The sequence below is a fragment of the Crocodylus siamensis genome, chromosome 4, assembly GCF_052110815.1.
Source record: "Crocodylus siamensis isolate JL-2025a chromosome 4, ASM5211081v1, whole genome shotgun sequence".
Classification (NCBI taxonomy): Eukaryota; Metazoa; Chordata; order Crocodylia; family Crocodylidae; genus Crocodylus; species Crocodylus siamensis.
The window spans coordinates 245,106,175-245,118,444 of NC_143398.1; the positions used below are offsets into that span (position 1 = coordinate 245,106,175).

At 41.7% G+C, this 12,270-nt stretch overlaps 1 protein-coding gene across 1 annotated transcript in view; it reads right to left on the reverse strand.

The window, feature by feature from the left end:
- LOC149867752 (mitogen-activated protein kinase kinase kinase 2) overlaps nt 1-12,270 on the reverse strand; it is an 85,179-nt gene that overhangs the window by 59,730 nt on the left and 13,179 nt on the right. Inside the window, exon 2 of the mRNA XM_090046079.1 lies at nt 1,489-1,558. Within this exon, the coding sequence (XP_089902205.1) occupies nt 1,489-1,492 (4 nt within the window). The 5' untranslated portion in view covers nt 1,493-1,558. The remainder of the gene's footprint in view (nt 1-1,488; nt 1,559-12,270) is intronic.

Below are 12,270 nucleotides of genomic sequence, written 5' to 3' on the forward strand. Positions count from 1 at the left end.
ACATGGAGAATCTGGAGAGGGTTCAGAGAAAGGCCACTCATATGATCAGTGGCCTCCATGAAAGACCCTACACGGGGAAGTTGAGGGATCTGGATCTCTTCAGCTTTCACAAGAGACATCTGAGGGGAGACCTTGTAGCTGCCTATAAGTTTATCAAGGGAGGACAACAGGGACTTGGAGATGCACTATTTACCAGAGCACGCCTAGCAGTAACTAGGAATAATGGGTGCAAACTGGTGGAAAGTAGATTCAGATTAGACATTAGGAAGAAATTTTTCACAGTAAGGGTAGCCAGAATCTGGAATGGGCTTTCAAGAGAGGTGGTACTATCACCTAACCTGGAAGTCTTCAAGAGGAGGTTTGATAGTACCCAGCTGGGGTTATCTGACCTCAGTCATCTTTCCTGCCGGGGCAGCGAGTCAGACACGATGATCCTTTGTGGTCCCTTCCAACTCTACAACCTATGAATCTATGAAACCTGAGCATTTGGATGAGAAGTCTAAATCAAATATCTAGTATGATTCGATAAAAGCCTTGTACTCACAAAATTCAATTTGTACACAATCACTAATCCCATAGATTTTATATTCTTGAACTAATCTTTTAAAAGTATTAGATTGGGGTGGGGGGAAAGCACAAGTTGTATCTGACAGTACCAGTGATTAATTTTGGTTAAAGGTGTAACGCTGCATTTATTCCAAAAATAAGCATTATAAACTTGAGATATTCAGTGAAGGGTAAACTTAAAAGAAACAGATACATTGGAAGTATGGAAAGCATTAGGGGTGCACAGATAAAGATTTTTTGGGCTGAATTTTCCTTGCAAGCTTTTGGGCACAAACACCCTTCTTCCAGCATAGGGAGAGTCTGCTGGTGTTTATGCGCTCTCCTGTGTACACTAGAAGCCAATATGCAAAATGCAGGTCTGTGAAAATGCAAATCCATTGCAGTAAGGTTCAAAGGGAATAGGAGACAATAGGTGTGAGAAGGGAGTTGGGGGGAGGGAGGTGGGAAGGGGGAGGAGGTGATAGAAGGTAGCTGGTAAAATGTAGAGAGGTTATCTGGGGTTATCAGATGGCAGGCAGGTCATAATGTGCCATAAATCCAATGTCTATATTTAGTCCATGATTTTTTGTATCCACTAGATTTATGAAGATGTATTTGATCCATTGTCTCTATGATTAAAGAATTTTGTCTATAGTTCGTATTTAAAAATGGATTGTTTTTGGCCTAACAGCATTATTGCCAGACAGAATCAATGCTATTTGGTACCTCAGCTGTGCACTTAATATTTTTACTTAAGTTTATTCTACATCCAAAAAGTAGGTATTGTAATTTTGGGAAATACACAAAGTAACTAAACCTCACTTCAAGTGAAAATATCACTACAACATGCATCTCCATGGTAATAAATTAAAGTTATATAACTTTTACTATTCTTTTTACTGGCAACAATACTAAATTGGATTCAACTCGCATGTAACTTACCCATAATGGCAGTCAGCCTGAAAACCTGAATTTCAGGACAATGATTCTCTTGTTAGCATGCTTCTATTCCCTGAAAATAAAAAGATATTAAACAATCAGAATTACTAAAAAGTCAAAACTGAGTATTTAAGATGACAAAAATTCCAAGTGTGAAGTATAGCCATTTCATTAGTTCCCACAGCAGGCGTTTGGGAGTGTCAAATATTTAAAAACTGAATACCCAGAAACTCAGGAAGCACAGTATTAAGCTGCAGACTTTTATTGTATCTATAATTTAAAAGCTTCAAAAATAAAATCTTCAACTTTAATCTTGATTGCCACCTTAACATCTGGATGTGCAAGCTGGAGATTCAAAGGCACAGAAAGATGTCAAAATGCCCTTGAAAGCAAGTCCCTCAGGAAAGTACTATGTATAAAATTAAATTGCCTGCTTAAATTTTTAAGCATTTAACAATTTAGATATAAGCGGTCCAGAAAAAAGATGGACATATAAATATAGATGGACATAAATCTGTTGAGAATGAATCCAAAACGTCCATGTTGGGCAGCTGTTAGAACATGCAAAGAGTGAAGCAAAAAATCCTCCTGTAGAAAAGCAATAAAGAGAGAGGGAGCTTTCAGGACTTCAACAGGAAACATACAAGAACCATCAAAGAAAAGAGAAGAATGGTGGACCCTTAGTTGTATCCTAAGTAAAAGCAAGATTAAGATTTAGCATGCAAGAACCCAAGGGAAAGGGGAAAAAAAATCACTGCATATTGCCCATGCTCAAAATATCCCTTCTTCCCTGAATGGAGCAGGTAACCATAATAGCATTTTATTTCCTTCTTCACTCAAATGCCAGCACAAGATGAGTCTCTAAGGATCTAGAGCACCACATAGGGAATGAGATTGGGAGATGCATGTATTGCCTGTCCCTCCAACCAGCATCCAATCACAGCAACACCAAAAATGCAATACTGTTCCAACTATACAAGCTACATTGACTTCGCTTCCCTTTCACCTAGCATCCCAAAGCTGACTGAGGTAGTTAATGTTGGCCTGAAGTTAGGCAGAAGGCAAGTAAAGATGCACCTTACAGACTAACTGAATCAGAGATAGATAAGCTCTCCTGAGCCACAGCTCACTTCATCACATGCTATGCAAGGACATGCAGAGAGCAGACTATCACTACTTCTGTTTGAAAGCCTACTCTCTGAATGTCCTTTCATGGGTTATGGAAGCTTATGAATCTCTGATTCAGTCTATAAGATGCACCTCTACCTTGTCTTCTGCCTAAAATCCCATCATCAACTAGCGGAAACAACTCTCAAATAACCACGCAGATGTCATGGGCTTTCTACAAACCTTGGGACACCATCATAGCTTGGAGGTTGGTCTCAGCAATTTCTGTTGGCAAGGGAAATCTCCTGTCCCTTATGCATGATGAACCTGAAGTAAGTTCACAAGTGGGAACTCAGATCTTTCCTTCTCCACAGTCCCTCCCCATCAGAGGGGATAAAAGTGCTCCTGAGAAGCCAGGAAAAGCATTTTTATGAATCCTATCTTAATTTGGTCTTCCAGCACAACTGAAATATTTTCAGTATATATTTTCAGTATCAGGAACATGGCAAGCTTCCCGTGTACTGTGCAACTATTCAGACTTTTGAACATTTAAAATTGTCTCCTTAGTAACTGAATTCTTTATACAAATGTCTACATTTCTAGTCAAGCAATTTATGCACACTGTACAAAAGTAATCATGTAATACAGATACAAATCATTGAGTAAGAATAAGTATGTTAGTGTGACAAAAAAAACCCCCACATAGGCAACCCTAACCCTACTTCTCTTTCATGTGGAAATCTTTCTGATAAGAGTCAATGGCAGTTTGTTATATTAACAGTTGGAGAAGCGTGTCTGTCTGTGTCAGGGAGAGAGGGAGAATACCCAGATATTCAGAATCCTAAATTAGTAGTAAGGATAAAAGCAATATTTAATCCTCCTGCCCAAAAAGGAGAAAAAAATGTATGCAGATGCTATTGCAAAGTATAATTATCCCTGCACTTTTAAACCAAAACTGAAACCATGACCATATTTCTTCATGATCTGCCAAAACAAGTGCTGTTCCAAACACCATAAGCAGGGAGAGTTTTTTGAAAGACGGAAAAAACTTCAAAAAAGGGCCTGAAGAGCCACAAATGCTTCCTTTTAATTTGCTAAAGGCTCTGGCAACACAGAAGGCAAGATTTTTTTTTCTTTGAACAGAAAAAAAAGCTGCTTAATAAGCAGTTTCTAAACAAACAAAACATGCCGTTTTATGAAACAAAGCTACTTTTAAAACACAGCCGACAGACTACTTGATTCGGATGTCCAGACAACTGAGACTACATAGAGGTTGTGTACATAAAACAAACAGATAAGATAACAATTAGTCTCTAATAGAAAATACCTACACAATAAAACACTGCATTAATGAAACAGGGGACTGCTCCTAATTCTTGTACTTAATAAAACGCAACTGTGAATTAAGATTTATTTCTACAATGAACAGAAATATTTTTGCTTCTTAGTTAGCTGTTGCAGGTCCAGCATTTTCCCTGTAGCGAGCTCTCAGACTCATAATAAAATCTTTTCCTCTACTAAAAAGAGTATTTCTCCTCTTCCTTTACTGCCGACCATAGTGGAGGAAAAACCCCCAACATGTTTTTCCAAGATCCTACTCATTTGATCCCTATGAAAAAGACTCAAGGGCTAGGAGTTAGTCAAGAGGAAGTACAGAGAAAACAGCACAGGACCACCTACTCACTACTACCCACTACAGCCTCTTAGTACCCTTGTGGATCTCTGCATGATGCATATATTACATCAGAAAACCTCATCTTCCCAACTGTTTTGCACAGTGGTTTAAGTCTGAAATGAGAAGCAATCTGCTGAAATCACTCCACTTGCCACCTCATCCACATCAGTGGATGAAGCAAAGGACCCATCTGTACTTTTTCAACATGACTAAAAGACTTTCAAAACTTCTTCACAGAATGGCAGAACCTTTAGAAAGAGCAGTAACAAGGGAAAAATATATCAGACTAGCATAAAGATTACCAGAAAGACCAGCTATGAAAGCCTTTAGAGCCAGCACAGGTGCTGTGATGCACACCAGCCTTTATTCCACCAATTTCTATAAAAGGTGAGAGGATGCCAGATGCTTCTTTGAGCTTTTAGTATTTCTATACACAGCTAGCACTAGCATCACTCAATCACTGCACCCAAAGGCAAGGCAAGGCAAGGCAAAGTAAGGAAACCACTAAAAACTAACACCAAACTGGAGCCTAAAAGTATGCTGGTCTTCAGTTTAGCATTACCAACTCATTCATACTTAGAAGTGCTTGATAGTTGGTCAAAATGCCTGATTTTACTGATGGGATGAATTTTGAACTTGAGGAAACTCAACTTGACTCCATATATAATAATGGCTCATAACAACTCTTCAGTAATCCTGTCTTCAGGTCCATATGGATGACGTGTAGCTCTCAGCACATATTCACCTATTTCTTTCCATTCAAGACATGGGCAATATATAAAGGTTCCTAGTACAGACTTTGCATTTCCAGCACAGAGTCCTATCATTTAGATTATCAATAGCCAAGAGATTACATAAAATGTCTTGCAGTGTATATGGGGAGGTCAGGAACACCACAGGTTCACCCACACCACAGTCACTGATCTCTTAGAGGACCTCTAGCACTTCTCTAGGCTCTACACAGCAAGAGCACACCTACTTCAGGCCAGCTTCAAAGCTGGGGACACATCTTAAGAGTCAATATACAAAACCAATTCCAGAAAACGGCACAGATGTGTTTAAAGATTTTAGGTCATATCATATCATGCACATTTGTAACTGTATATGACAGACATTGCCACTGTTGTATGTAAAAAGTGTCTGGAAACATCACATCAATATACCAGTCCTTATTCCTCCAGAAGGCCTAAAGCCACTGGATTGATGGAAGAATCCCAATTTGTCTGCAGCGGTGTTCTGTTTCCTGTGCTGTTATCTTCGAAGGAATGGTAACAGATGCTTCCCAACCCTGGCTGGGGAGCATATGTTGCTGATACCAATTTTGGGTTTTGTGATCCTGAGAGATTATAAAAGCTCCATATAATGCTTTGGAACATGGAAAGGTAGTTTTCCAGGACAAAAAATGAAGGTCACATGCAACTCTCCTATAACAGAAAACATCAGCTTGGAATTGGTCCACCTATTGCTAAATAACCCCAGTAGCTTGCACCTACAAGTATTACAGAGCACCAGCAGATCTTGTGAGGAGACATTTTCAGGTGACCACAATTGATCAATAAAGGTCTCAATCAGAATCATTCACAGGAAGGCTCATTCACACAATTTTTTTTGTCAAAAACAGGAAGACAAGCAAACAAACAAACAACTGTCTCCTGTTCTGCTTCAGATTACACTTAGATACTTCTCATGCTGAGACTCCAGGCCTGGTGTGTGGATATCCATCAACCTCCCCCTCTACAGTGGATTGCAAAGAAACTCAAACATGACTGCTTTAATGACCCTGGCAATTCAGATTCCCAGATGCCATGAGATTGTCAAAGCAACCAATGATACCACTGTCCTGACAACAGAGGCAGCTAGCATGAGCAACCAGCCATGGCCAATTCATAGGCTGGACTATAGGAGGTTGACAAACATGGAGACAGTTTATATTACAGAGGTCAAAATTGTTCTTCATCTCTGCCGTTAAAGAGGTTTAGAAAACCTAGTCTGTCTTGGTGAAGAAATCCAAGTTCAACTGCCATTTAAGCTTTCAGGGGTGGTGCATGAGGGTACTCAGGTGTACAGGCATGACCCAAAGAACACGGGCCCAAAAAAAACCAATCAAATGCACAGAGTACTTGTGCACCAAAGCATGGCATACATGTGGGAAACACTGGGAAGAACTACATCTATTGTAAGGTCCCAAATATGAGCAATGTCTGAAATTTGCCCTTTTGTATTATATTCTCAGTGTTTACTGAAGATAACATGAAACAGTCTGCAACTGCTGACTTAACAGCCACATTGCAGAGTCATTTAAAAAAAATATGCTTCAGAGGGGAGAACTTTTGTACAAAATTTGACTCAACAGTACTAAAAAAAGAGCAAGACTAGTTCTTTAACATATTACTGTGCTCTTTAGCACAGAGGAACAAAAATTAAGCACAAGATAAAGTGATACTAGCAACACACCTGTATCTGAACATTTGCCTTTAACTCAACAACAGCATCCAATTATCATAGCAAAGATTAGAGGAAAAACTATTCTTTCAACTTAATCATGTATCTAATTATACTATTTTTCACCATGTTTCAGTATGATCAGGTGCCCCTATTTGCATACTTGGTGTCTCAGCAAAACAAAAGAAAAAGCACACTTTACAAATAGGAAGTTGTTAATGTAAAAATTCAAAAATTGGTGCAGTGGCTTCCATGGAATATTTTAACGCAGAAAAATGGTTTTAAATTGAGTGACCCTTTAACTAAATCTGGTCAATCTGAAAGAATAAAACAGATTTTATTTAGTTAGTTATATTTCCACAGTACAGCCATTATCTTGATCTAGTTAAGCTAAGGGCATGATAAGCTCACACTTGATGGTCCAGCAATTACGTCAGAACCTCAGCTTTAATTTTTAGAAAAGTAAATAACCATGCCAAATGTAAAGAAAAGCTTGTCACTTGGATTCAAGCATAACCCATTCAAGCATACCTTGCCAAGACCACAGGAGGCATAAAAAAATAACTGAGATAACAAAGTTCACTGCTCTGGGATCCTGAGCCAACAGCAATTTAGCAGAGGACTCTGCGTGGCAAGAAAGGGGGGAGGGTGGACTGAAAACAGCTTAGCCTAATCCCACTCTTACTCCCCCCAAAAAGAGAACAAATATACCACTGGGGACAAGTGCCAAGAAGCATCTCCTGCTGTCACTCTTGCCTCCCACAGTGGGAGACAACACCTGTTATAGCCCTTGCTGGCCCCCCTCCCAGTGGGAAAAGGGGTCTAATTTTATCTCTTTAGGAAGTGAGGAGGATTACCACCACTCCAAGAAAGAATATGGCCAAAGGGGTTAAAAAATCACCTTAAGCCAGTGGTCAGCAACCTTTTAAGGCTGGAGGCCGGACTGACCCAGTTCAGGTCAGAACCAGCCCTGAGGACTGTTGGTTGCTGACCCTTGCTTTTAACCAGTCCTGCTCAGACTCTCATCATTTTTCATAACACTTGGAGATGGGGTGTCCAACTCACCGGCCCTGTGGACTTGATGAATGACCTAGGGCCAGTCCACAGGCTGGGCCAGGCCCACAGATCTCTTTCCATTCCCTCTCCACCTTCCCCAACATGCCTGATCTGTGCATGGCACAGATCCCCAAGTGGCTGCAACAGATGCCGGATGTGGTGCAGTGTGGTGAGAGCAGCAGCCACACCATGTATGACACCTGCTCTGAGACACACGCCTCACACAGCACCTACTCCAACAAGTTTGGAAATTGAGGTGCAAGCAGTACTCACAGGGTTCACGTGTAGTGCAGGTCCCAAACAAGATGGAGCGGCCACCAGATCAGGTATGCTGGCAGAAAAGGGGGGAGAGGAGGACGGGGGGAATCTGTGGGCTGGATCTATTCTGTGGGTCTGGTCAGACCAATAAGCAGTCCCAGGGGCCAGAAGGCAGGGGCCCACGAGCTGAATTTGGCCCATGGACCATAAGTTTGATACCCCTGTCTTAGAGTCTAGTCATGTCACTTGTCATACAAGTCTCTCCCCCTGCCCTACCTGGAAACTACATTATAAAGCAACATCTAAAAGTACTCTTACGTGAGTCACTATGCAAGGATTGTAGGACTGCCTCGATCATGCAGGACTTTGCCCCACAGCCTTAAAGCTACTAAAAAAATCTGCCTAGTTAATAAAGTTTTAATTTTTTAAAAATGCTCAGTATTTGTTTCAACTTTCCTGAAATAGAAAGCAGGAGTACTTTAACAAATATAGTCTATTTTAATATACTAAAAAAGGTTTGGTAAATCCATACATTTCACAAACATTAGGGCTGGAAGGGACCTTGCAAGATCACTGTGTCCAGCCCCCTGGGCAGGGAAGTCAGCTGGGGTCAGATGACCACAGCAAGGTGACCATCCAGGCGTTCCTTGAACGTATCCAGAGTAGGTGCTTGCACTGCTTCTGGAGGGAGTCTATCCAGCTCAAATGTATTTTCTTGCCAACTGTGCAAAAGGATAAAGACATTTGTTATACGCACGTTCACCCATGCACACACTTACACCACATCTTGTCAAACAAAAATGCCCAACGTAGCAGGTGCTTGTTCCGGGGTGATCGCGATGGCCCCTGATGGCTGCTTAGCCCTGGCCCAAGTGTGACTCTCCTTGGGCAATCTCCCCTTCACTCACCTGCCACACCTTGGTGTTATCATCTTTGAAAAAAAGGGAGGCTTCCCAAGCCTGGTCTCACTCTCATGAGCACAAGTGTCCGAAGTCATTGCCATATGGCCCAATTACGTGGGCTCCATCCTCCCTAATACCCTCACCATGCCTCACAGGTGATTTGCTAACACATGCCGTTCCTGGGGTACAGGCTCCCAGCCCTCACCCTTCTTGGGCTATGGGCCCCTTGGTCACTGGCAGTGACCCCAGGTCTTTGGCCCCCTCTCTGTGCCCTTCCCCTGCTCCTAGAACACTTGAGACCTCTGGGCTCCCAGGTCCTGGTAGTGGTCCATTCCTGGGCCAATGAGACTTCCGGCCTCCCAGGCCCTGTTCACAGTTGCCCCTCCTAGGCTCAAAGGCCCCCTTGGTCTTCAGCTGTGACCCCCGGTCTTTGGCCCCTCTCTGGACCCTTGCCCCACCCCTAGGCCAGGTGAAACTCCTAGGCAACTCCGGCCCTGCCAGTCTCTGGCTGTGGTCCCTGACCTTCGGTCTTGCTAGACCCCTGGCCCTGCTCCTAGGACCAGGAGACCTTCAAGCTCCCTGGCCCTGCCGATATTCATTCCTTCTGGGCTACTGACTTCTGGGCTCCCTGCCCTTCCCGGGCTCTGACCTCAGCCTGAGCACAGGACTGGCTGACTAGGTTTCTCCCTCTGGGCCGCAGGCCCTCTGTTCCTCTCCCTCTTTCTCTGGGCCAGCTGGAACCTCTTTACCACCCCTTCAGTCCCTTCCACAACTGCCAGATATTATTCATCACCAGTCCTCTCGGGCCTTGGCAGCCTCTGCAGGCTATGGGCTCACCCAACCCTATTCCCAGACCTCTCTTGTCCAAGGCCTCTCTCTCCAAGCCATGGGTTCACTGCCCTTGTTTCCAGGGCATTCCCCTGCAAGGCCTGCACTATTCCCAGGCCCTGTAACTGCTTACCTCAGCTTGATCAGCTGCTCTCTCAGGAGCCCTGCTACCAGGAGCTCCTCTCCCTGCGTCTCCCAGGGCTAGACTGCCTGATCAGCTCAGGCCAGGGGTTTATATGGCTCAAGCTGGGCCCTTTTCTGGTCAGATACCTCCCTAATTAGCCCCTGCCCCTTCTCAGGCACCCTCTCCTCAAGTGACAGGTGCACCAAGCACCCTGTCACACCATGGTATTCCTATCCAATTGAACCAAGCCAGTCAAATTTGCAAGTTCAAAATGTCTGAGCTTTGAAGAAGCAAAAAAGTATTAGGCAAACAAGGTTCTTTGAGTAAAGACTAACACAGCTACAACCAACAACCCTAAAAAATATTAGGAAGTTTTTATGAAGTTCTCATCTTTTCCAGTACTATGAAAACCTGTAAACTCCTTTCTTGAATTCTGATTCTGCTACTTGTCTTTCTAATTGATATGTAAACTATTGCTTTTTTGTACGTTTGACAGCTAATAAGCTTTGATTCAGGAAACAGACCATTCACTGATATTTCTCCTCCATTTTTTCCAAAATAGCCTTTCTGAAAACACCCTCAACTTGATTAATAAGAATAATGGGAAAACTGTTATTTTAGGAGTATGAAGTCATTTGGTTTACTAAAATTGGTAGATTTCTCACTTATGAATCTAATTTGTTTCTTTTCTGTACCTGGAATTCTTTACATACCACGCAGACGACAATTATACAGTAACTAAATGCAAAATTGGGCTTGGACAGCATATGGTACATGACAAAAGGATGTACAAAGAGCAGTATGTAAAAGCCACCTTCACAAATAGAAAAATGCTGAACAGGGAGATTTTATTTAAGGAGGAAGAGAAAGAAAATTTGACAGAAAAATGTCAAGTAACCTAAGGATAAGAAACAGCATTAATTTAATTAAGGTGCAAGACTGAGACATACGATTTGAAAGAAGTGAGACAGAAGTGGGACCAAAAGATTTTCAAAAAATGATATGAAAGTGGCTTTGAAGGCAAGGACAAACATCTGAAATTAGATGCAAAAAAGGATGCAAGTGAAAAAAAGGCCAAGGAAATGGTGAAGTGCCAAGGGTGACAAGTAAAGAAGAACCCTTGAGAAACAGCATTTTGAACAGAGGGTAGAGAGATGAAAATTCAGATTGGCATCAATGACACTTCATCAGGTATCATGCCACAGAAACCTTCAGAGATCATGGAAGTGAACTGAAGATTATGATGATGCTGTTCTTTACCTTGGAAACTCTTCTTCGTTTTCGCATTTGTAGATCACATAAAGACTGGTAGCAAAAGAAACAAGTTAGGAAATGCTAGAGGTGGTTAAATGGGATAGAAAGTTTTTGCACTTGTGAAACACTAGATATGTCTATAGAAGGGGTTGTATGGTACTAAAAACTCACGTTAGGAGTAGGGGTACAAGCCTCCCAGTGACAGATTAACAAGGGCAGGCAGGAGGACTTTCAACTGTGCACAAAGCGGGGAGAAGGATGATAAGAAGGTCATATGGTACAAATACTAGGATTATAAGTCGGTATCATGGCATCAAATTTGAGGGAAAATCCAAACAAAAAGGATGCAAGAAACTATATTAATTGTCTATATACTAATAGTAGGAGCCCTTAGATAATAGACAAGAGGTACTGGAAAAGTTTATGTACAAGATAAAATATGATATGGTTTGTATTATTAAAAGTGATAATCATAAAACATACTGTACCTGTGTTAAAAGGTTTACAAATTATTTAATAACAGAATATGGAACAAAGGGTGGGATTCACTTTATGTTAAAGATATGTTAGCAGTTAGTCAGACAACTTGGAATCCTTTCGATGCTCATTTATTAAAACTAACTTTGAAAACTAAAGATGGTGTAGGAACAAGCATTTGTTAAAAGACTCAATTTCAGAGAGAGAACCACTCCCTACTTCTGTGCTTGAAGTGCAAAATGGAAAAAAAAAAAAAAAAGCAAACTAAAAAATAACAGATAGTTTCTTAACAAAGTCCCATGTCTGGCATGTCATAACTTACCGTTGACTCCATTCTGAAGAACAGCTAATTGCTGATCTAAAAAATGAGTGGCTACCAAATTTCTAGTGATCATGATCTGATGACATTCATCTTGAACAGAATGATACCAATAAGTAAAATAAATATTTATAACTTTAAAAAGACCAATTCTCCAACACTCAAAGATGGGTCCAGGGGCCAACTCTGCATACTGGCTTCAGAGCTATATGCCAGGTCCAACCCAACACACAGCCCTGAAGCCAGTGCAGGATCCCAGACTTGGTGTGCTGGGTCCAATTTGGCACATGGCTCTGAAGCCAGTGTGCAGGATCCAGCCCTAGGTCAATCCTGGGTGGTACCT